General features: G+C 36.7%; 2 protein-coding genes across 4 annotated transcripts in view; both read right to left on the bottom strand.

Annotated features, from left to right (window-relative positions):
- Positions 1-3,083: 3,083 nt before the first annotated feature.
- The window catches only part of MECR (mitochondrial trans-2-enoyl-CoA reductase), a 99,840-nt gene continuing 77,111 nt past the window's right edge, over positions 3,084-25,812 (bottom strand). The window contains exons 11-12 of one of the 2 annotated variants that reach the window (XM_085846535.1): positions 22,867-23,092; positions 22,573-22,773 (exon numbers count right to left, since the gene is read on the bottom strand). In XM_085846535.1, the coding sequence (XP_085702661.1) occupies positions 22,891-23,092 (202 nt within the window). In that variant the 3' untranslated portion in view covers positions 22,573-22,773; positions 22,867-22,890. Of the gene's footprint in view, positions 3,133-22,572; positions 22,774-22,866; positions 23,093-25,812 lie in introns of those variants that run through there. The other variant, XM_085846556.1, reaches the window with a different exon arrangement.
- The window catches only part of LOC147035672 (protein phosphatase EYA1-like), a 386,713-nt gene continuing 383,948 nt past the window's right edge, over positions 23,048-25,812 (bottom strand). For both annotated transcript variants that reach the window (XM_085846578.1, XM_085846569.1), the window contains exon 11: positions 23,048-23,092. In XM_085846578.1, the coding sequence (XP_085702704.1) occupies positions 23,048-23,092 (45 nt within the window). The remainder of the gene's footprint in view (positions 23,093-25,812) is intronic.

The raw sequence follows: 25,812 nt of genomic DNA, 5'->3' as shown, positions 1-25,812 counted from the left end.
CCCGAGCTCTTCTGCAATCTCCCCACACTCTTTCAACAACTCTCCTTACCCCCCATTCCCTTGTCTTACCCTCCCCCTCCCCTTCCCTCTCCTCCACCAAAAGCCTCCTCCCCTCCCTCTTCATTAACAGTGTGGACCTCAAACATCCAGGGCCTTCGCTCAAACCTGACAGATATTTCCTTTCAGGTTGAAACTGACAAACCAGACATAATCTGCCTTGCAGAAACTTTCCTCCTTCAAGACGTCTCTCACTCCCAAATATCTCTTGCTGGTTACTCGCTCCTCCAGTATGACAGACCTGATCCTCGTCCTGGCGGCAGAGTTGCTCTCTTCATCAAAGACTATATTCGTCATTCTCCATGCACTGCCCTCACTCCCCCACCTCCCCAGGAATACCTCTGGCTACGGATTACCCACCACTCCCAACTCATGTAAATATGTGTGTTGCACCGTCCACCAAACAGGGATGACTATTTCCACCTCACTATCCAAAAACATGCACCAACTTCGATCCTCTCATCCAAACTCTCTCTTCCTCGTATGTGGTGACTTCATTTGTCATCATTACCAGTTGACGAGGTGTGGGTACCTCTCTCACTCGTCATGGCACTTCAGCAAACACTTCTGGGACTCATTGGGACTGACTCAATCGGTCAACATCCCGACACGCATCTCAACCAATGGTACTCCATCTCTTCTAGATCTGATTTTGACAAATTTCCGTGAAAATATCGACTGTTCTTCCTCCGCACCAATCGGTTTTCTGACCACATGCTTGTCAACGTAGACATCTCTGGCTGTTATGAGAGAACCACCTCTGTGCCGTCGAGTTTGGCATTTCACTCAAGCTGACTGGCAGGGTCTCCAAGCAGCCATCAAACTCCTAAACTGGTCATGCTGTCGCTACTTTCTCTAACATCAACTCATCCTGGGAATTTTTTTCAAAGAAACTTGCTCTTTCTCATGCACAGATTTATCCCCTCTCATCTTCAGTTGTCCTACCGACCTACATCTTCCTGCCCCTGGTTCACTGAACCTTGTGATGAGGTAGTTGTCCTGAAACAACTTCCCCTTGCCTTATGGAAAGCAAACCCCCATCGACTTTCTCAACAATCCTCTGGAACAAGTCCTTTCATTTAAGCTTCTGGGTCTCACGATCTGCCATGATCTTTCCTGTGAAAGCCACATTTTCAACCTGGCCTCCAAAGCCAGTCACAGACTGGGAATCCTCCATCGTGTCAAGTCCTTCCTCAGCCCACCTGAGCTCCTGACCACATACAAAGCTTTCTTCTGCAGCCTGATGGAGTACTGCTCTCCTCTCTGGGCTGGCGCTCCTGCCTCTCAGCTTTCTCAGCTTCACACTGTGGAAACGAACGCATTTAGGATCATTGGTATCTCCCACGGTGAAGCTGTCTTTGAGCCTCTCACTTTCTCACCGCAGGCAGGTCGGTGGACTTTGTCTTCTGCCATCTCCACACCTGTCTCCCCCCCCCCCCCGCTGCACTGTCTGTGATATGTCCCCCACGCATATTTCAGCAGGGCGCTTATGGTCCGCCAGCAACCCCCTTCTGGTAAAACTACAAAAATCAAGAATCACTGCTCACCTTCACTCTTTCATTCCTCTTTTTTCCCGCCTTTGGCATAAACTCCCTCACTCTGTTCAATCCCATTCTTCTTCCTTCCAGGCCTTCAAAACAGCTGTTCACCACCACCTCTTGTTGTCCCCCATCCAAATCCTCGATCTTTTCTACCCCGTTAATCCACCCCAAACCCACCTCCTTCAAATTCCCTGCCTTCCTTCCTGAAAGTCTCTGTGGTGTCCATCTTGTATACCCCTTTTTCCCCACCCCATCCCTCTCCCTTCCACAGATCTCCAAATATCCCTGCTCCCCACTTTTTGTCCTTCCCTCTCCTGCCCCCCTTGTTGTGTGTTCTGTGTTCGCTCTCATACGAGCCTCGACAATGTATACAAAAAATAAAAAAAAGACTGTTCTGAGTCTTTTTGCATCGGTCTCCACCAGATTTGCACAGTGAGATGGTGAAATGTTTTCCCATTCGTCTTGTGAAAATTGGTCTGGTTCTGCGGAGTTTGATGAGGATCGCCGATGGACTGCAATCTTTAAATCTCGCCATAAATGTTCAATTGCGTTCAAGTCAGAACTTTGATTGGGCCACTCAAGAACATTTATTTTCTTCCTATTCAGCCACTCCAGTGTGGCTTTATCTTTGTGCTTCAGATCATTGTCCTGATGAAATGTGAATCTCGTACCAGTTTCAGTTTCATGTGTGAGGCAAGCAGATTTACATCAAGGATTCTCCTGTACTTTGCACCGTCCATTGTCCCTTCTTTCCTGATAAGCTTGCCAATTCCTGCTGATGAAAGCAGCCCCATAACATGATGCTGCCACCACCATGCTTGACGGTAGGGATAGTGTTGGCTGGGTGATGTGCAGTGTTAGGCTTGCGCCAGACGTAATGCTTTGAATTTAGACCAAAAAATTCAATTTTTGTCTCATCTGACCACAAAACTTTTCTCCACCTGCCTGCAGTATCATTAAGATGCTTTTTCGCAAACTCCATGCGAGTTTTTAGATCCGTATTTTTTCAGTCATGGCTTCTTTCTTGCCACATGTCCACGGAGGCCAGCTTAGTGTAGGGAATGGGATATTGTTGATTGATGAAGACCGACCCCCTTCTCAGATATTGAGCCTTGCATGTCTTTCAAAGTCAATGTTGGATTTACAGTGACATCCCGAACCAGTTTCCTGCTTGACTAACTGCTGAGCTTTGATGGGCAACCTGACCTGGAAAGAGTTCGGGGGGTACGATATGTCTTCCACTTCTTAATGATGGATTTCACCGTACTCAATGTGCTAATGAGTGACTTTGAAACTTCTTATAACCCTCTTATGAACGGGGCTTCTCCACCACTTTATGTCTGACTTCTTTGAAAAACTTCTTGGTCTTCATGTTCGCCTTGTTGGTTGATTAAGTGAGTTGCACCTTAAAACTCCTTAGATAAGTGGGGGGAGGCTTCATTTTTAGCTCACCTGGAACGTAGTTCTGGGGAGCTTATGGGATGGCACGTCTTCCGTCTGTCAATCCGTCCTTCCACAAGTACTTGCAACTTCTCTGAAACGACACATACAATTTCGATGAAACTTTATGTATTCACATTTTGTCTGCATGTTTTTCGCTTTATCACTCTGGAGTAGTTTGTGAAGACTACATATATATATATATATATATATATATATATATATATATATATATATATATATATATATATATATATATATATATATATATATATTAGGTTTGATTTGAAAGCATCATGAAATCAGCTCAGGTGGCCTCAATATGTGAAAACTTTGGAGGGGGGGTGAATATTTTACAGGCCACTGTATGCAGACAGACACACACAGCAGGGTGGTGCCAAGGTCGTGAACTTGCCTATGAGCTATCAAGCCTGGGTTTGCTTTGCGACTCAACATTAATCTGTCGAGTATGTGCTTCACAAGCAGGGAGTTGCATTAGTGAGTACACCATCAGATGAGATATTAATCTGTCAGCAAATCTTCCTGCACTACTCAGTGGTGTTAAAGATTCCACAGGATGTTGTGAAGCATTGGCAAGTTATCACTGATCCCATAAGCCTGGTCTTTGGTTACTGGTTAAGGTGGCTGCCGTAAGATCTTGGGGTCTTGTGTTTGAGCCCCTGTCATACCGTTAAATAACATCAGGTGCGTTGATTTAGCCTGTCGTCCTTCTGAAGTCAGCAAAACAGAGGCATTACATCAGTAGCACCACTGCACTCTCAGCAATGATGCAACCAGCAGCCACACCGTGCACGTGAAATAATAAATTGACCCTGAACCAAATTCCAAATTGTCCCCCAAACAAATCCCAATACCCTGAGCAAATTCCATAAACTACTGCTGGGAATGTAGTGGCAAATCATGCACTATAGTCCTTACAATGGAGTTCAGCAACATCAGTTTGTTAGATAGGATGTTGAATATGATGTTGATGATGATATTAGTGATGTACTGTGTACATACAAACATACATTTTTTTGAACTTATGCGTATGTGTTTCTTTGTGAACCTCCCTCCACCCTACCCCCTCCCATAATTCATTGATCCTTTGGGTATTTTATTACTCATGTACACCAACAAGGTGAGTTCGACTGCTTCTTGTAAATGTCTGAGCAAGAAGAACCTTTATCCATTCTTCCTCCGCACCATGGCAAGTGATTACTTTCAGGCTCGGGCAATGGCGCAGTTTGTGAGACATTTTGCCTGGATATTTGTGGGTACCCTTACGGTGAATGATGATTTTGGAAGGAGCGCGGTGTCACAGTTCCTGATCGAGGCTGAAAGTGCTGGTGTTTGCATTGCTTTCCGTGAAATGTTGGAACCGCAGTACCTCCAGAAACATCTCAATCAACACGGTATGAGTGACAGGAAGTTACTCCACACCACTGCCACCATTTTTCAACATTTGTAGTTATTTGAATGTTGCACCACTGAGTAGTGTATGTTGACAGTTGACCACCCTAACCATTAAGCCAACATGTGTGTGACAAGGACCAATTGATTCAATTTTGGTGAAGATCCAAACCCAGATGTAGATCTTAGAATTTTTCAAGCGATTCTTCACCATTGAGAGAGAGGGCCAAAAACGATATTTTGCACAATATCTCAAAATGTGATGGATGGATTCCACAGAAACTTTATGCACAGGTTGGGGTATAGTACAAGTAGAATGCGAGTACATATAGACTTTATATATTCGTACACCTGGACCCCGACATTCGTGGTTCCAACATTCGCGGGTACCGCGCATTCGCAGTTAATAAATTGCGGCATGCTCCGACATTCGTGCGAAATTACCTGCGAATTCGCGGCTTTCTCGGCGATTTTTTTCTTCCAAGAGCCACGAGCATAACTCAGTTCTAAAACGTATCTTTCACGAGCCACACACAAAGAAGGTGGATGTACATACAGTACAATACTGTACGTATGCAAAAAAAACACATTGTGATGTTTGCGGAGTAGATGGAGGAACTTCATCGTTAAGGTAGGGTTATATAGTGTAGCATGGTCCGTGGATGAGGAGGAGATATCTCGATGTAATTTAGTCATGAAAACTGTGAGCTTAGGATTGTTTCATGTCACCACATGGGGAGGAGTGGTGCTGTGTTAATTAGGTAAGGTTTAAGGCCAATTTCTCACAGAATGTGATTGCCCCCTGTGACCTTCCCCGATGTTTTTGCATTTACAAGCCAGCAAAAAAGGAATTATGTTCCTATAACAACAACAACAACAGCAACAGAGCCGAACATTTCCGAGCAGGCAAGAAACCCCACCTTCCTGGCCTCGTTCCAGCAAGTCACGCCCCTGAAGCTTATGATTGGTCGGTGTGACATCGGAGAGGGGGCTTGATTGAAAAGCAAATAGTTGGTGTGAGGAATGCGGTTGAGACAGAGGGTCTCGTTTTTGTTCTCTCGGCACGACAAAATTGCAGCACAATTCTCTTTGTTTGTGCAAGCATGAATTTGTTCACGTACTGAAACAAGATGCTAGCCATTGACTGTCCGGCTGGGTCGTGAAGTTTGTACGTTTTTGAGGAGAATTGGCAAGAGAGACAAGAGAGATCGTTGGTGCATGTTATGAGGTTGCGATGGAGTTTCTTGTGCTGTGTCTTCTCCTTGACATGGTGAAGAAGACTGCGTAATGTTGTGGTGCCGGGTTCGGGGCCGAGGAACGACCGCGAGATGGAGCACAGTTGGGCCGTCTCCCCTCCGAACACCCGGAATTGAAGGTCGTCACTCCAGATAACTCCGAAGTCGACGGGTCGCTTAATGGACCGTGGACGCCAATATTTCGACCATGCGGTTAGGGTCTTTTTGTCTGATTCCAATTTGCCTAATTAGCCGTGCGATCTAGTTACCGGGGAAGCCACACCCTCGGCCGGGTTTCTCCGAACTGAGTCTCTGTTACCGACTCGGATAGGGCGTAACCGAGCGGGAATTACCAAAGCCGCGCCGGCCCAAATAACAATTTACGGCACAATCGGCCTCCCTAACTCTCAAGCCCGAACCATACTGGGTCAATGAAAGAAAACACAGACAATGAACTGGGACATTTAACAATTATTTATTTACAAGGTAATAGGGAGGGAAACACAGAGCAGACTTAATCACGAATATAAATGCAGGCAAATGTACAATGGCAATCACTTAACAGTTCTACTTACAGACTGGTGCCACACACAGACACACAAACCCACAAAGAAATGTTGCTGACTGGCCTTTATTGGACCCTCCAGCCACGGAGGATAGGCGAGCTGGGGGTCAGAGTCTGATCGGGTACCTGGCCGCTTCGTGCGGTTTTACCGACTCGCACTTGTGGAGCTCGGAGGACGGGAACGGGGAGCCCCCAGCTCGAGCGCTCCAACACAACCCACCACGGTGAGACTCGAACCCACGAACCAGGATCCAACGACCACAGCCAGGATCCTATGAACGACCCAGCCAGCCACGAACGATGACCGACAAACAGGAGAGCCCAGCAGACGAGAAGCAAGGAACGACCTCCAATGAACCAAGGAACAACACCCACGGATACAGCTCACGATCCTTCTTATCCCTCCCCCATGCGGGGTGGAGGGATCCGCTCTCCTGTAACTCACGTTCGGATTGGATGGGGCGTTTTCGGGTGTCGTGGTGGCCATCCGCGCTTGGAGGAGGGGGGGCACGTCGACGTCTCGTTGCTCCTCCCCCGAGAGAGGCTCTTTTGTTGTCTTCCCCAGTGTCGAGAGGGGAGACATTCTTCTATGATGGGGCGGAGTCGGCTCTGAGGCTAGGGGGGGTGGGGGGGGCTCCGCCCACGTCCGTAGTCAGAAACACGTGCGTTATAGTGCCATGGTGTGAAGTGAAAGCTGGGCGGATGAAGCGGGAGGAGGAGTGAAGCGAGGGTTCTGCTGTCGCCAGTAGATTTAAAGATGTAAAAAACCTGACTATAAAAGAAACCCGCAGCGCACTCATGAAATTAACCCATTAGACATAGGGAAGAGATTCTAACTATCCACATAAGTAGGGTGAATATACTGGTTCTGGCTCACTTTTCCCCATGTAAATGAATGGGGGATTTTCAGCGATTCATTTTTTTTTTCCCGAAAAATAAACCCCTTTTTATCCCAAGGTATATTTATTTGTCTCCCCTTTTAACCTGGGGACACTTTTTTTTCAAATAATCCATGCAATAAGATAAAGATTTGTTAAAGGTGATTCGAAAGAAATATCTAAAACGTCTAAGCCTCAGGACACTCTTTATCAAATCACCGATGCATATTGTTTAGCTCACTCATTGAACCTATAAGGATTTGTTAATTCTCAAATTCCTTCAATAGTTTAATTTTCTTTGCACAATAATCCCCATCTAAAATATTGAAAAACAAAAGATTTGAATCTTTATATTTTTTAAGATACCCCTTTTGTGCCATTACGAAATGATAAACTTCTCTTAATGATCTTGTTTGACCACCTCCTGGGCCACATATCATTTTGAGATTATAGTAAATTGTTTTTTCATTGTTCAATTGATAACCATCAAAGTTTTCAGTCCATTCAAGGATATTCATTTTTTTCTTTACATCCTCTAACTTACTACTTTTTAAATTGATTCGCTTATTTGTTTTATTTACCTTTGTTTTAGTTATTTTTTCAATAAGACTTATTTGATATTTTTCACATTCATTATGTTTTCCATTTATATACCAAGACTGAGATTTTCTCCACTCTTTAGTTTGATTAATACTTGGTTTGACCATTTATATATTGCAAAAAAACGCGGCGGTAGCCCTTAAAAAACCCTAACCCATCTTCCCATCGTTAAAACACAATCTATTCTATTCACTCTATCATACAATATCCATATGGAACACAATCTATTCCATTATCTAAAATAAATCTCTTATCATCAAAGGCTCCTAATGCCTTTTTATTTACTTCTTCACTATATATGTTATGATTATAACTTCTTATTGTATTCATTTTCCTATATTCTTCTTTCTTATTCATCAAACAATTATAATAATTTCTAAAAGTTATTGATTTCTTTATTACATATTTCTTTATTCCCTTTAACCTCTTATCAATCTGATCACCATACTTATAAGCATATGCCTCTCCTCTCAATCCAATAAACTCACTCATTACTTTTCCACCCAACTCATCCTTAAACTTACCAATAACCTTTTCATTCTTTTTGGAAAATAACTCACTCTTCTTACTGAAATTACTTGTATCATATACTCCAATATTTTTCTTCATATCTTTATAAACATCATCAGTTTTTATATCTAGGATAAAACTATCAGTGTCCATATACAACAATGAAACATTTTCACCATACTCTTTCTTTAAGTCATTATACAAATAATCATACATCAATATCTTTGATAAATCAAGAACTGCTGTTCCAATATAAATTGGTTTATCCATTACAATACTTTCCTTTTTCATATGAATTGCAGAAAAGTTCTCTGAAAAAACCTCTTCTCTCTCAAAACTTGGTTTATTTATCAATCTCGAACTTCTTTCCAAGATGTTGCGAATCTAATGTTTTGCCTGTTTCTAACATTTTCCATAGTCTTTCCAAATACAGCATTATTCATTAATTTATAAAAGTCCCCTTCAAATTTTACTTTTGTATTTGCTCTCATATCTGTATTGAATTGAATCTACTTTTTCACCCAAGGACTTTGTTTAAATTTTAAAACTCTATGAATTTTAGCGACTCTCAATCCTTCTCTCAAAAACTGTTTTAAGCTTCTCTGATGCAAAACATATCGCTCTTTATCATAGAATGTTGTTAATAACTTTTCTGTTGATTTACCTTTAATATTAAAACTTTTATGATAATCACTGAACCATTCTTTCTTTGGGGTTTCTTTCTCACATGCAAAAGGAAGGTCTTTATGCTTATTATGAAGATCACTCGGGTACCTCAAATCAACTTCAAAATAATAACCTTCTTCTTTGTCATTCAATTCCTCTTGAGAAGAAATAACAATATTCATCAAAGCCTTTTCATAATCCTTTTCTTCCACCCACTCTAATTTACCATAAGGCAGAGATTGAGACATTGCCCATCCATACAAATTATTAGCATCAAAATACATCAAATAATTACTATCTTTTTCACTATCATAATTTGGAAGATATTTATTATTTGCTTTAGCATATCTTTTTGAACATACTTGTGATATTCCACCTCTCTTGGACTTCTCAATCATCAAAAGCATATCAACATCACTGATTAAATCTATATCTTGTTTTGTCATTTTCAACATTGCACTCCAAGCTAAACCAGGAGCTGTGAAATAGTGGGCAGGATCTAATCCATAACAATTTTTATTATGACAGAGTGATCTAAAAGCTTCAAACACATCAGCTAACAATAAAACATCTGTTTTTAGATATAAATCATGATATTCTCCAAGGTTCTTTATCTTAAATATTTTCCATATTTATTGTGCGTGTTTATATTCCTTATCACTTATCTCTTCTTCATAAAGGTTATTATAGAAACTTTCTTTTGAAGGAAGTTGTTTCTTTAAATCTCATAAATGAATCCATATAATCATAAGGATAAATTCCCTTACTTGTAAGAATTTTCTCTTTACTTTGAATTTCATTCCTTGTTTGAATTTCCTCTCTCGTGAGAATTCCTTCTTTAATCAGAATTTCATCTTTAATCAGAATTTCCTCTTTAGTTAGAATTTCATTCATTGTTCGAATTTTCTTTATAATTAGAATTTCATCTTCAGTTAGAATTTCTTCATTAATTTCCTCATTAATTAGAGTTTCCTCTTTACTTTGAATTCTCTCTTTAATCTGAATTTCCTCTTTGGTGAGAATTTCCTCTTTTGGAAAGAATGAATTAAGATTTGGAAAAGTGTCCGTGGAGCTTAGATTTGATGCGAGGTAGGCTAGTGGTGTTCCCATAAACTTGTAAGAATCTTGAAACCTAATACGAGTTAAAGGTTTTGTGAATATCATTTTTGTAAATGAAATATACTTTTGACTTGTGTTTGTTATGGCAGAAATATTCCCTGGTGTTTTTGAAAGTTCATTTATAAATAGATGTGTATCATAGTTGGCGCTGTTGTGAAGAAAGACTGGAATAAAAGAAGGTAATTTAAAATTAAGATTACAACAGGAATGAGCGGGACCTCTATATCTACCAGTAAGATGACAATGATTCCTAACTTTAGACTCCTTAATTTCCCCCTCACAAATATGACAGATATTGTTCTTTCTAAATTCTAATTTTTGTTCTTTAGTTAATTTCATCGGTTCATTTGTTTCTTTCATTAATTTAGTGAGTCTGAAACAATCCTTTTCTAATCGTTTTACAAACTCTTGTGAAGCTTTTTTTCCACTATAATGTTCAAGTTTGTCATACTTTTCTCCAACAGATGATTTGATATAATAACAGAAACCACAAGGAATATGTTTTTGATATTTATTTGTATATGATTCTTTTGGATTAGGAGAAGCAGTATTTATCTTTTTAAGGATACATTCAAAATCAGCGTATATCACAAATGGGTGCATGATGGATTTATTATAATCTTCAAAAGAAATCTTTTCACCAGGTTTAGGCATTGTAATTACAGCTGATTTATGATTACTACAATATTTTGAATGTTGTTCTAATCGTTCTTTTGTATGAAATGAATTAATACATCGCTTACAAGGATATATTTTGTTTGCTGTTCTGAATACCTGAGAAGAGATTAATCTTGATAAATTATTGATGTATGTGTAATGTGAATTCTTTCCAACATTAAAATATGAAAGATCAATGTGTGTTTCTTCATTTTTATAGTTGTTTGAAATTTTTAATATTTGAACTTTGTTTGCATCCGTTAATCCATATACATTAATAGAAAGATTATTCTTTTTCTCAAATTTAGGAATATCTGTTAGTGGCATTGGGAATTTAAAATCTTTAATATCCAAGGTGTTCTCATATTTCATATATTGTTTTACTCTTTCTGAATTACATTTTGGTGGATGAAAGTGAGCAAGAACAGACCAGAGAAAACATTTATTATCATTGTTCTTAATATTAACAACTGCCTTCTTTAGTTTTATTTCTTTTGGTAATTCAATAAAAGAAGAAGCTTTAAGAGGGTTTGATTTCAGAATGTGTATATCTAAAAAGATGATTATTTTTAACATTGAATCCACTTCCGACCACTGTATTATTAACATCCTCCTCTTGTTTTGATCGTTCTTCATAAACCCCACTATTCAAAAAATCTTGAAATGATGTTATAAAATGAAGATCTGTTCTCATATAAGGAGTTTGTTCTTCATCTTGTCTTTTCATATTCATTTTCACTCCCATATAAAACTTTAAAGTTTTCATTTCTTTTAATGTCTTTTTAATAACTTTTTCAACATCAGGTTTCACTATTTCAATTGATTCAGCTATTGATGATGGACCGGGTTCTCCAAATTGAAAAATCCTTATTTTTATATGCCCTTTAAATGCCCCATCAGTGTTTTCAATATAATAGTCTCCCTTTACTTTAAACTCATTTTTCTTGTGTTTTTGTGATTGAACATGTCTATTATAACTACTCTTCAAAACATCCTTTGAGCAGATATCACAATGTTTTCTTTCCAACTCAAGAGGAGATATTTTATGAAATAGATTAAATGTGTGTTTGTTGGTTCGGAGGTGTTTTCTATAATGTTTATATTTGTGATTACAAACATCGCAGTATGTTGTATTCACCATATTTATATAATAAATCTTTGCTTAAACTAAAATTTTCTTGATGAAAATTTCGTTTATTTTACAGGTGAATCTGTGCTTAAAACCATTTTATCCTCCAACTTTTTCACTTTATAAATACAATGTTTCAAGACACAAAAGACAAGTTTCAATCAATCTCTTCATTTGTTAAAGATACTGAGAAATATGTCAAGGATGTAAAATTGAACAAAGATAAATATAACAACTATTGGATAAAAACAATTATGGTAAATAATATGAGTTCTTCAATTTCCTTCAGTGGAAGGGCTTTTAGTATACCTGGTGGAACATCAATTAAAGTATCTCTAACAAAAGTTTCTCCTCTCCTTCTGGTAATATATTCAAAACTAGAAAAAGCAATAAAACAAGAAAAAGTATCAAAAAACAAAAACCTTATGGATGAAGCTTTAGAAAGAAAAGATAAGACCATCTGTAATATGCAAGGAGAAATTTGTATTTTTTTCAACAACCCTAAAGATGTAAATCCTGATGAAATAAAGGATGTTAATATATCAGGTGAAATGACATTTTGTTCAATAGTAGTTAACGATCATTTTAAAATTACCTTTAATATAAAAAATGTTGTCGTTGAATCTGGTAATGAAAAAAAGTATATTGATATCGATGGTAATATTATTAAACATGAGTCAATATACAACTGAAAGTATAGATGAATTTCAGTTTAAGTAAAGTTTTACTTTATAAATATGCTAGACTTTCCTGATTCTCCATATGACAAATTTGAGAATTGTCCTGCGTGTAAAAGACGAGGATTAAACACAGAGTCAAAAGCCTATAAACAATGTATATTCTGTGATTATCTTCTAATTAATGATAATAAAAAATATAAAAAGGAAAATAATTCTTTTAGATTTACACCAAAAATGAATTACTTTACAAGATTGATTAGAGAAATGAATGTAAAGTATGAGGGTGATAACACACCTTTCCTTACAAGGGAAGAAACAACGTATAAGAGAAATGTTCAAAGGATTGTTGTTATTTATTATTCATGGATGTAATTTTCAGGGAAATATCAACACAAGATATTGTATAAATAAAATAATGGATTATCTTGAAATTAAACCTGAACTTAGGATAAAATATAGAGTTTCTAAAAAAGCCAATAATAAATTAAATAACCTGTTTTCCAAATATATAAATGAATGATTTTTTACCCATTTGGGAAAATAAGATAAAATTTAACAACCATAAAAATCTCCCAAATTCATTAAGATGTCTCATAGTTGGTTCAAGTGGATGTGGAAAAACCTGCTTACTTTTAAAGATGCTCCTCACTCCCAACTTTTTAGATTATGATAATTTAATAATTTTCACAAAGTCGAGTTTTCAACCAGAGTATCAACTACTCTCACAAGGTTTTAATGCTGGTCTTCAAAAAGAAGATATAATCGGCTTATTTAAACGTCAAAAAACCTAAATGATTATAACATTGAAGATATAATTCAACTATTTTGTGATACACAGAGATGTAAAAAGAATTCAAATCCGATAACTTGTATTCTTATGATAATACGGATGATATACCGTCTCCCCAAGATTTGGATAAATCAAAAAAGAACCTCGTTATCTTTGATGATTGTGTTAATGAGAGAAACCAAACGGTAATGGACAGCTACTACACAAGAGGGAGACATTCTTCTTGTCATTGTATTTATCTTAGTCAATCGTACTTTCAACTTCCTCGGCGTTCCATCAGAAACAATGCTAATACTTTTATTTTATTCAAGTTAAATTCAATAGATATCAATAATTTTTGGAGAGATAATTGTTCTACATTATGTAGTAAAAAGAAATTTGAGGATTACATGAAGCACAGGACTGAAAAATATAAATATATTGTTGTGAAACAAGATGAGATATTAAGGGATATATTTTTTGTTTTATAAACAATTATATATATAAATGACAACTATTATTATAAATCTTGTGGGTAAATCTGCTTCTGGAAAAAACTTTCATAAATTAAGGTTCTTGTGTAGTTCAAATGAGAATATTGTAAATTTACTTAAAAAACACCCCGTGATATGCATTGTATCAACAACAACTCGAGCAATAAGACCTGGAGAAGTAAAAGGTGAAGATTATCACTATATTTCAGTGGAGGAACATATGCGATTGAGGAATGAAGGTCAAATATTTGAGGAGGTTTCTCTTGGTACAACAAAATATTCACATTGCAAGAGTGAGTTAAGGAAACTAAAACCTGGTGGTCTTGGGATATTAGAAACTAATCCAGAAGGAACGAGACAAATTATTAAACATCTGAGCGGAGTGAAGATTTTATCATTCGGTTTTGATGTTTATGAAGAAACTCAATGGAAACGTATGAAAAGCAGAGATGCAAGCATTAGTGAAGAAGAAATTACAACTCGCATTAATGTTAATAAAGAATTTAAATGAAATATTTAAAGAAAAGGATTTATTTGAACACATCTACTTGAATGATGAAGAAAAGGAAAATTTCCCTGTTGATCTTTACAATTCATTAAATGATATTTTACAATAAATAAATAGATGCAAAAGAAAGAGCAAGAAGATTTAAGGAACATCAAGAGTTGGTTTCAAAAGTTGTAAAACAGCAGGAAGACATAAAGAAGAAACGCAGACAGAAACTAACGGGCGAAGAAGCATTTGAAAGAAAACAAGAGAAATTTTTTAAACCACTTTTAAAAACTTCCCAAGAAAAAATGAAAGATGTTTCCACAGTTCCCACAGTAGAATATACTCCTAAAAAACTTCAAATGTTAAAAGATTTTGATCAAATGACAGAGGAAGAATTGGAGCCTTTAGGAGAATTAAAGGTATATGATGATGAAGGTTTATTTCAACAACTGGAAGAGATTAATCGACCCCCTGATTATATTGTGAATGCTCTTCAAAACAATGAATATTCAGCGGATTCAAAAACCAAAGCAGGACTCATTCCAACAGAACAACCAGCAATATTTCATCTTGTTCAAGAAAAGGTATTGATATTTAATAATGAATTAAGGTTCTTGGGTTCTGCTCAACCCCCTGTAAAACTAACTCCGAGATTAATGTTTCTTCTCACAAAAGATGGAAGACAAGGTTCAACTGTGAGGGATGAATCAAAGTATATTGATAAACCATTGGATATGAAAAATAATGATGACAGAGTATATATTGATCTGCTGAACACTCTAAATTATAGGGTTAGTATTTCTAGTAAAAGTAGGAAAAATGAGAAGGAGAAACACATTATTCAAGCTTTAAGTATCCTTGGTTCAGGTATTAGTTTTCTTCCAAATGACCCATTGCAATTAGTTAATAGACTGTTATTGTTGTTAGGTAGTAAGAAGGCTGGAAATAACAATTGTTTTAATGAAGCATCAGCCATTTTAGACCAGTTGATTAACATGAAAATATTTAATAAATCTCAATATAAAGACATTTTATCTCATATTAAACAAGATGAGAAGCACAATCCTGAGTTTTAATTTCACAACAAGCGACCACACATGTTCATTCCCATACCCACTACAACTTGACCCAACAAAAGAACATGAGGCATCTTTATTGTCCATGGAAACTTATAATACCTTATTTAATATAACTGATAAAAATGACAAGTTTAGTTATAATCCCGGAAGTGGATACAAAACGATAACAGTCTCACCCGGAGCATATGAGATTTCTCAAATATCGTCCGAAATTGCTCGTCTTATGAAAGAACAGGGTGATGAACCAAAAAATATTGTTATAGACATTCAAAAACATACTTCAAAATCAACGATTAAAGTTAAAAAATAACTACAAGGTTGATTTCACAATTGATAATTCATTTAGAGAGTTATTGAGTTTCTCCTCAAAAAAGATTGAAACTAATGGGACGTTTTACAGTGATAATGTCATTCAAATACCTTCAGGAATAAATTCGGTGTTAATTCACTGTGATTTGATTGATGGTGCTTATAATGATGGAAAAAAAACAAATGCAATATTTTCATTCAGCGCATACTCAACCCCAATTGGTTATAAATTCAATATGGAACCCAAAAATTTGGTTTATCTCCCTGTGTCAGGAAAAACCATACACAGAGTAAATTTTAGGATAACCGACCAAGATAATCGTATGATTTCTTTTAATGGAGAAGTTATATCCATCAGAATTCACCTACGTGAAGTTTTCCAATAAATAAATACGATGGTTATTGTGAGGAAACACGAGTTGGGAAAATATAAAATAATTACAGGGGATGGGATGTTCCTTTCCCCATACTACAAGGGTGAAGGTATGTATCTTGGGAGAGGATACGATAAACCTACGAGACAAAGGGGTGTTGGACATCAATTGAGAGGAGATGGGATAATTGATACTCTCATGGGTATTGTTTCAACTATTCTTAAACATAAAGATCTAATTGGTTCAACTGCTTCTGCTGTGGGAAATGTAGCAGGTGCTGTAAAGAGCATAAAAGATGCCCAGAAGGAATCTCATAAATTACAAGCAATAAAAGAAATTAAGAAAGGCAAAACTCAGTTGTCCCGCCAAGAACGACAGAAAATAATTCGAATACTTGGATCAGGGTTTCAAAAGTTTTAACATCTTTTTTCCTAAATAAATACAAGTATGGAAGCAATTGATAGTATCTATGATTTGGATGATACTAATATTATCTCAAACTCCACTAAAAAAGAAGATTACTTCAAGGTAAATGCAATAACTGGAACAGACTGGAATACGAATGGTACAAAAAGTTTTGAAATAAATAATCAACAAACCTATTTGAATCTATCCGAAAGTTTCTTGTTGTGTAAATTTAAATTCACTAAGGCTGCGACTAACACAAACGCTACACTTGTAAATGATTTCTTCTGGAAAATGTTTGATAGTGTGCATTTGTATATTGGAACACAAGAAGTTGAAGCGGTTGATTATGTCTCTGCTGTATCTGAAATGATGAAATTTACACTCTATACATTCAGTGATAGAATGGGAAAGGGGTCTGTCGAAGGTTTTATTCCTGATATGTCAATGGGAACAAACACAGACCCTGGATATACTCAAAGGAAAGGAGCGTATAATGATGATACAAAAGCAGAAAATAGTTTTACTGTGGCAGTTCCTCTTAAAGGTATATTTGGATTTTGTGATCATGATAAAGTTCTGTATGGTCTTAAAATTAGATTTCAACTACAAAGGAATGATAATGAAAATCGATTGCTTTTTGGTGTTGGTAGTGCTTTTGGTGAACAGAATAAATTTGTAATTGAGGAGATGAGTAGGTATATCAGTGAATATACTCTTAATCTTAAAACAGAAGAGATGTTGAATCGAAGACTTAACTCAAAGAAACCACTCAGTGTATCATACCTCAAAAGAAGATGTCAACACGTAAAACTCAACCAAACTACTTACACGTGGAATTTGGGTGTTCTGGAAGGAAAGCCACGATATCTGTGGATCATTTTTAAAAAGCCAGATGGTGATACTGCGACTGATAAGAATAATGCATTGAGTGATTATGTTAGGTGAAACAACTTCGCGTTTCTCTAGATGGAACATTTTATCCACGAGATAGATTGGAAATTAATTGGGAAAAAAATGATTTTGCTGAAGCATACAAGTCTTACCATAAGGTTTGTGAAAGTAATGGAAATAAAGAACCTATTTTGGATATGACAGCATTTAAAAGTTTGTATACAATCTATGCGTTTGACCTGAGCGCTCAAAAGGAAACTATAAAGTCTAATCGAGTGGATACTTCCCCATACATTGAAAGAGGAGAGAGTGAAGAAGTTGATACATATTGTTTGCTTTTGGAAGAAACAGAATTACAGATTAATACAGATAATGGTGTGATGATTAGTCTCACATAATTTTTTGTTAAATAAATGAGTGGCAAAGTACCAACTGGGGTATATGTTAATCAAATCAATCTTCATAAACTTTCATCTTGTGTTCAAAATCAAAAGCCTTGTACGATTAACGTTAATACAATTCAGAGAAAAGGAGCAGTAAGAATTGATGTTTTGCTCACAAGAGAACAGGTTAAAATCTTGAATGACACTGGCTCACTTAAAATTAAAATGACAAAACCAATGTTGAAAAAATATTCAATAAGAGAGACGAGTGGAGGATTTCTCCCATTTCTAATTCCTTTATTTGCTGGTTTAAGTGCGGTTGGAGCATTGACGGGTGGTATTTCAACAGCGGTGAAAACTGCCAACGAAAGGAAGGCTCAACTCCAGGCTCAAAAAGAATTGGAAAGACATAACAAAGAGTTGGAGAAACAAATTAGTGGAAGTGGTGTAATTGTAGATTTTGCTGAAAAACTTGAAGGTCTGCCTGATAAAGCGAGATTGTTCGTTGGAGATATGCTTTCTTCTATAGCATAAGCAGGTGTAAAATTAACGAAAAGAGGTAATGGATTATATCTTTCTAATAAATAAATGAGCATTGATGAGTGGTTTAAAGAATTTGGAAAGAATACAACATCAAATTTACAACTTGTCAAATATTGTAAGAAATTAAAAATTCATAATGTGGTTATTTGTATGAGAGATGAATTAACAAATGTGCCGAAACATACAAAGAATATTATTATGAACTTAGAAGATAATAATGGGAACGGTTCTCATTGGGTTTGTATTTTTAATCGTCAAGACAAATATTATTTTGATAGTTTTGGTCTTCCACCACCTGTTGAAGTCATAAAATTCTTACAGAATGGTGTTTATCAAACATTTCAAGTCCAAGAATTAAATTCCAAGTGTTGTGGTCAATTATGTCTATATGTGTTATTTCAACTCAACAAAAATAAAAAATTTTATGATATTATTTTTAATCTAATATAAATGACTTTTGTTGGTAAAGATGGTTCTATCTTTGGTGTATCTCAAGAACTGGATATTGATTTATCAAATTATTACACAAAGGCACAGGCTGAACGACATAAATATAATATAACCAAAAATATTAACATGAAAAATGCTTATAAATTAAAAAATTATCCAAGCCCGACTGACGCGAATGACTTGGTGAGATAAAGCGATTTATCACAATATATATCGTTAAATAAAACGGCCGTGTATTCCAAAGATACAGAAGTGTTGATATTATCTCCAGGTCATGCAGAATTCACAGTTCCAATTAAAATAAATTTTTATAAAGAAGGGCGTATCGTTTGTATGAGAATAGAACAATGGGGGTATGATATGAATGATTTAGGGTATAATTGGTCATTTAAAATTAACCTCGAAGACCTGGAACAATTAAATCAGTCTCGTAAGGAAGAATATTATCCACTTGGTATCGAGAATGAGTTTTGTGGGGCCACGATTAGTAAACAACAAATAAAAGAATTTAATAAGGGTAAATATAATAATGGTTTTGCCCTTGTTTATATCATGAAAACAGAAAAAACAGGATTATATATAATAAGTAAGGAAATACAAAATGATTTAACTGTGGGAAGATGGGGAGGTGTTTCGTGCCATAATATTATTCTAACATATATTTATAATACATAAATGACAGCAAGAAGGCTTCAAGAAAATTATCATTTCTTTGTCCAAACATACCTTCAAGAAAAGGGTATTCGGTATTTTAATAAATATGTTCTACAACATAAGAATGAGGTATTTTCAATAAAAGATTGGCATTATATTGATGTTGATAAACCGACAACTTTAGATTTAATTAGAATGTTAAATAATGAAAAAATTATAAAGTTAAGAAAAGGTAAGGCTCTTTTAGAAATTCAAAAGAAATTTTATTGGTTTCCTGTTGTAAAAAAAAATATTTTGGATACAGGAATAACAAAAAATCCTGATGAATATATGTATGATATTCTATGGGGTGTAAACGATCCAAGGATAATAAGGGATGAGGAAGGAGTTGAAGAAGAGAGGAAGAGGAGGAAAAGGAGAAGAGAGAGAAGGAGGAGAGGGAGAAAAAAGAGAGGGAGGAAAAGGAGAAGAGAGAGAAGGAGGAGAGGGAGAAAAAAAGAGGAGGAAAAAGAGAAGAGAGAGAAGGAGGAGAGGGAGAAGAGAGCGAAGGAGGAAAAGGAGAAGAGAGAGAAGGAAGAGAGGGAGAAGAAAGAGAAGGAGGAAAAAGAGAAGAGAGAGAAGGAGGAGAGAGAGAAAAGAGCGAGACGAAATAAATATGAAAATATGGAAACCAGTGAGATTAAAAAAAGATTGGTGGTATTACAGAAAATAACTCAACCCACCGAGGAGGAAAACAAAGAATTGACAAGTCTTTTTGAAATATTTTCTTCAAGACAATTGACATCGACAAGATATTCATTTTAATTCAAGTTTTTCATTTTTATTTTTTTTTTCTTACATAAATGGAGGAGAGAGTGAAGGCATTTCTAAGGATTCTTTATGTTTTAAAAATTAAGATTCAAATGTGCATGTTGGAAACTAAAAAGGTTTTTGCACTCTGCAGGAATTTTTCACATAAATAAATGAGTTATTGTCTCAAATGTAAAAAGAAAACTAATACTAAAAATATTTCATATATTAAAAGTAAAAATAACAGGGTTATACAAAAAGGTATATGTTCGGTGTGTGGTTCAAAAAAAAATCAATTTATCTCCAAACACAAACGAGGAGATATACAAAAGTTTTTATCAGGAAGTAAATTTACAACTACTGGAATACCAGGGGAATTTCATCTTCCAGGGTATTCTTTCTGTGGTCCAGGCACAAACTTGGATAAAAGATTAGATGAGGCAGACAATCCTAAATCCTGGAGTAAACCCATCAATAGAGTTGATGACGTGTGCATGAGACACGATATTGATTATGGGAATACCACAACATTGGAAGAAAAGCATGAAGCCGATAGAGAAATGTTGTATAATTTGTCTCTGATGCAAAATCCAACCTTGAGAGAAAAAGTTGATCGGTTCATTGTGAAGAAGATGATCAGTGCTAAATTGAAACTTGGACTTGGAAATTCAAAAAACTTTCGGCTCTAATGATGTCATTAAGACTGAAGAGCAATTAGCTGATGAATTACATAAACCAATATTCACAAAGTTTCAGAGAAGGAAAGTTTATTCCAAGGAAGTTGATTATATCTGGTCTGCTGATTTGATTGAACTCAATAATGATAAGGCGTACAAGTATGCTTTAACTGTTATTGATTTGAGGAGTAGATATGCATGGGTTGTACCATTAAAAAACAAAACAGGTAATACTCTTATGTTAGCTTTTCAACAGATATTTAATAAAAGTAAGAGAAAACCTAAAAAATTGTGGACTGATGAGGGAAGAGAGTTTTATAACAAGACATTTATGAATTTTCTAAAAAATAACAGTATTACATTATACAGTACCTTTAATGAAGGGAAGGCAGTTGTTGAACGTTTTAATCGTACCTTAAAAGAGAGACTATATAAAAAATTCACACAACTCGGTTCACAACAATGGTCATCTTTTATTCAGGATATTGTAGATAAGTATAATGACACGATTCACACGTCAACAAATATGAAACCATCAGAAACATTTACAAAATTAAAATATGAAAAAGAGATTAATGTCAGAAAACCTAAGTTCAAAGTTGGTGATATCATAAGAATATATAGGTGGAAATCTCATTTTGAAAAGGGTTTTACTAAACGATGGACGAAAGAACTTTTTAAAATTGTTGATGTAATAGATACGGTTCCTTGGACTTATAAGATATATGATTTGGAAGGGGAAGAGATTTTAGGTTCATTTTATTCACAGGAATTACAAAAGACAAAGATAAATTGAAATTTTTTGACTCCGCCCCTTTTTGACTCCGCCCACACAAAACCCACCCACACAAACCCCACACAAACCCCACCACACACAAACCCCTCACAAGCTCCACACAAAAACTCCACCCCACACAAGCTCCACACACACAAACCCCACACAAGCTCCACCCATATTCATCATATTCACATAATTAGTGATTAGTTAATTAGTTCCCCACACACAACATGTTTATTAAATTAAAAAATTATCCACCCATCCACACAAGCTCCACTCATTCACCCATCCACCCATCCATTTATCCACACAAACCTCATCCACATAAGCCTCATCCACATTCACCCCTCCCACATAAACCCTGCCCACATAAACCCTGCCCACATAAACCCTGCCCACATAAACCCTGCCCACATAAACCCCACCCACACAAGCCCCGCCCACATAAACCCCTCCCACACAAGCTCCACCCACATAAACGCCCTCCCACAAGCCCCGCCCACACACGCCCCGCCCACACAAGCCCCGCCCACACAAGCCCCGCTCACATAAACCCCACCCACACAAGCCCCGCCCACACAAGCCCCACCCCCTCATCCCCCCTGTGTACCCCCACCTTTGACCCACCACCTCCCTCATCCCACCCCCACCCTTCCCCACACACACACACATGGGGAGGGGAGGGGTGGGATGAGGGGGTGATGGGTCATTGGGGGAGCGCACAACTGATGTTGTGTGATCGAGCTGAAAAAAAAAAAATAATAATTCAAGGGTATAGATGGAGAGACAGACAGAGAGAGATTGGTAGAAAGACAGACAGAGAGGGATACAAAGAGACAGACAGGGAGAGATAGAGAGAGACAAACAGACAGGGAAAGAGACACACACACACACACACACATTTCTTCACACACACACACACACACACACACACACACAGACACACACACCCAAACACACACACACACACACACACACACACACACACACACACACACACACACACACACACACACACACACACGTGTCTCACCATTGGTTTAATTCATTCGAGATCAGAGGCCGTGATAAGACTTCGTACCAGTCATTATAAATGTTTTTCAATTCTCTTCTAAAATCATTGACCTCTTCAATAAGAGCATTCATTTGATGCACCTCATCGTGATATGTAAACTCCACTTCTTCCAAGGACCTGCCAGGAAAAAATATATATTTTCGCATTATCACGATTTAATTTATAATCAATTGCTTCATTGTTCAAAGAGGAAAGCATACACAAACTTACCAACTTTGTAGTGAGCTGTTATCTTCATCGGAAGAGAGTGAGTCCATGTCTCAGTTTTTTTTTACCATTGGTACAAGATGGCAAAAAGATCAGAGGCCGTGATAAGACTTCGTACCAGTCATTATAAATGTTTTTCAATTCTCTTCTAAAATCATTGACCTCTTCAATAAGAGCATTCATTTCATGCACCTCGTCGTGATATGTAAACTGCTCTTCTTCCAAGGACCTGCCAAGAAAAAAAAAAAATATATATATATATATATATCAGAATTATCACAATTTAATTTATAATCAATTGCTTCATCGTTCAAAGAGGAACCTATACACAGGCTTACAAACTTTGTGTTGAGCTGTTTTGTTCGCGGAAGAAAGATCGCTCATGTCTCAGTTGTAAAAATGAAAATCCCGTCTGGCAGAAACTTTGTCTGGCGAATCACTTATAAAGCAACGATGAGGAGATTGCTTAATCATTGGGTGTGGCCACAGGAAATGACGCTTCGGGAGAGACAGCTTGGAAAATAACTGGGAGATATATTCTCAAATTGTATGAATCATTTTTAAAACATACTTAAAATACCCTAAAATGGTTTTGATTCAAATGTTTTCAGTTCGTGTTCTGAGATAAAATATAAACACGAGACCTTGTCTCACAGAATAGTTCCTATTTTTTCACAGCATGACTGTCCAAAAACACTTCCTCATTCACACAGCACGACCGTGTCAAAAAAAACACTTCCTCATTTTCATGACACGAACTGAAAACATTTGAAACAAAACTTTTTTTATGGCGTGGTTTATGCACAAAAATGATTTGCAACTCGGGCGGTGGTCAGATGAGATCATTAAGAGAAGTTTATCATTTTGTAATGGCACAAAAGGGGTATCTTAAAAAATATAAAGATTCAAATGTTTTGTTTTTCAATATTTTAGATGGGGATTATTGTGCAAAGAAAATTAAACTATTGAAGGAATTTGAGAATGAACAAATCTTTATAGGTTCAATGAGTGAGCTAAACAATATGCATCGGTTATTTGATAAAGGGTGTCCCGAGGCTTAGACGTTTTAGATATTTCTTTCGAATCACCTTGAACAAATCTTTATCTTATTGTATGGATTATTTGAAAAAAAAAAGTGTCCCCAGGTTAAAAGGGGAGACAAATAAATATACCTTGGGATAAAAAAGGGGTTTATTTTTAGGGGAAAAAAACATGAATTGCTGAAAACCCCCCATTCATTTACATGGGGAAAAGTGAGCCAGAACCAGTATATTCACCCTACTCACATATACTTAACAAAATAACCAAACTTTGGGTCAACTGTATGTGTGAATGCGAATGGTTTCCAGATTCGTAACAGTAATTCTCGTGTTCGTGCCGGGGCGAAGTTGTTCACATGCTGGAACAGGACACTGGTTATTGTCTGTTTGGCTGAATTGCGAAGTTTGTACGCTTTATGAGGACAGAGAGAGAAGAAGAGCACGTCTCTCAGTGGTAACTCGGTGTCATTCCATTCTACCATTGAGGAAGAAGGCGGGGCATTGTTGTGAGCAGACCCGGTGTGAACCAGGGGTTAAGAGAGGAACAGTGAGGCAAGTTCGATCGTGAAAAGAGACTCTTTGGCGGTTTCTGGTTCCTTCATGAAGGAATACCCTCCGCACGAAGTAACTCACATATGTGACCACAAAGAGCGACTTTGTGCCATTTTGTGAGCTTCCCATGCGTTGGCTACGCAGTTCAATCGCCAGGCTCCTAAAAGATTTTCTCTGGACACACAGCCAAGTGCCAGAATAAAGGGAGGATTTTCTTTTATTTTATCTTTCCCCTTGTCTGTTTTTGTGTCTGCGTGGTGACATCTCAAATTTAGGCTTTAGTTTACCTCGTGCTTCAAGACCTCATGCTTTGATTTATTTCCATTGTAAATATTTGATTTATCTTCAATAAATCTTCATTCGTAAGATCTATTGTGTTTGTCCATTCATTGTGGGTTAAAGTATGAACCCTTGTGCTTCCATCCTGGTGAACGCCTCTGCTCTGTACTTCACCGCCTCCCGTCCTGTGCGCCATAACCTCCCAGGATCTCGGCTGTTAACCTCGAAGGGAAATTGTTTGACTATCCGTACAGGTCGGTATTAACCACCCATCCATGACAACTGGGTCGGGAGTGATAATTAACTTAACCAGCACGGACAGGACAATATCTTCCATGAGCCGTCAACATGGCCTGCTTCCTGTACGTGTATTGCAGCTTCGCAGGATAAACATAGTCTCACAGAATGCCTCACCAGTGTTACACATCGTTCCCTTGTGCTGGAAAATGCAGGAAAACAGCATTTTCCTGCATTTTCGCGAGATTTTCCCCGACATTCACGGATTTTTTTATGGTTGGGAAATTCTCGAAACCTATCCCCCCCCCCCCCCATTTCCCATTGAACACATCGTTCCCGGCGATGCTGTCCCCCGTGAGTTACTTATAGAATGAAAACATGAACAGCATCTATTTATGTATCCAGCAATTATCAGGTCACCATGTATGGACATTACACAATGGAAACATTCAGCGCGTCTTTGGGTAAATCACCATCATGCTACAAACAGCACTGTCTGAGCTGTTACATTTTAAAAACGCTCAGCATAATCTGCCTGTAGATAGGAAAGATGTAATGTCCTGTGAGTTAAATAATGGAAACATTCAGCATATATATATATATATATATATATATATATATATATATATATATATATATATATATATATATATATATATATATATATATATATATATATATATATATATATATATATATATATATATATATATATATATATATATATATATATATAGATGTAATTAGAAACTTGCTACATACAGACTAATTACATAATGACATCGCTCACCACATCTATTATCAGCTTCCGAATATCGAATCACCCATAGAAATCCCCCAC

Source organism: Eptatretus burgeri, chromosome 1 (assembly GCF_056783735.1).
Source record: "Eptatretus burgeri isolate ZD-2024b chromosome 1, Ebu_testis_v1, whole genome shotgun sequence".
NCBI lineage: Eukaryota > Metazoa > Chordata > Myxini > Myxiniformes > Myxinidae > Eptatretus > Eptatretus burgeri.
Note: the sequence above shows the minus strand (reverse complement) of the source record. Positions and strands in the feature narration are given on the sequence as shown.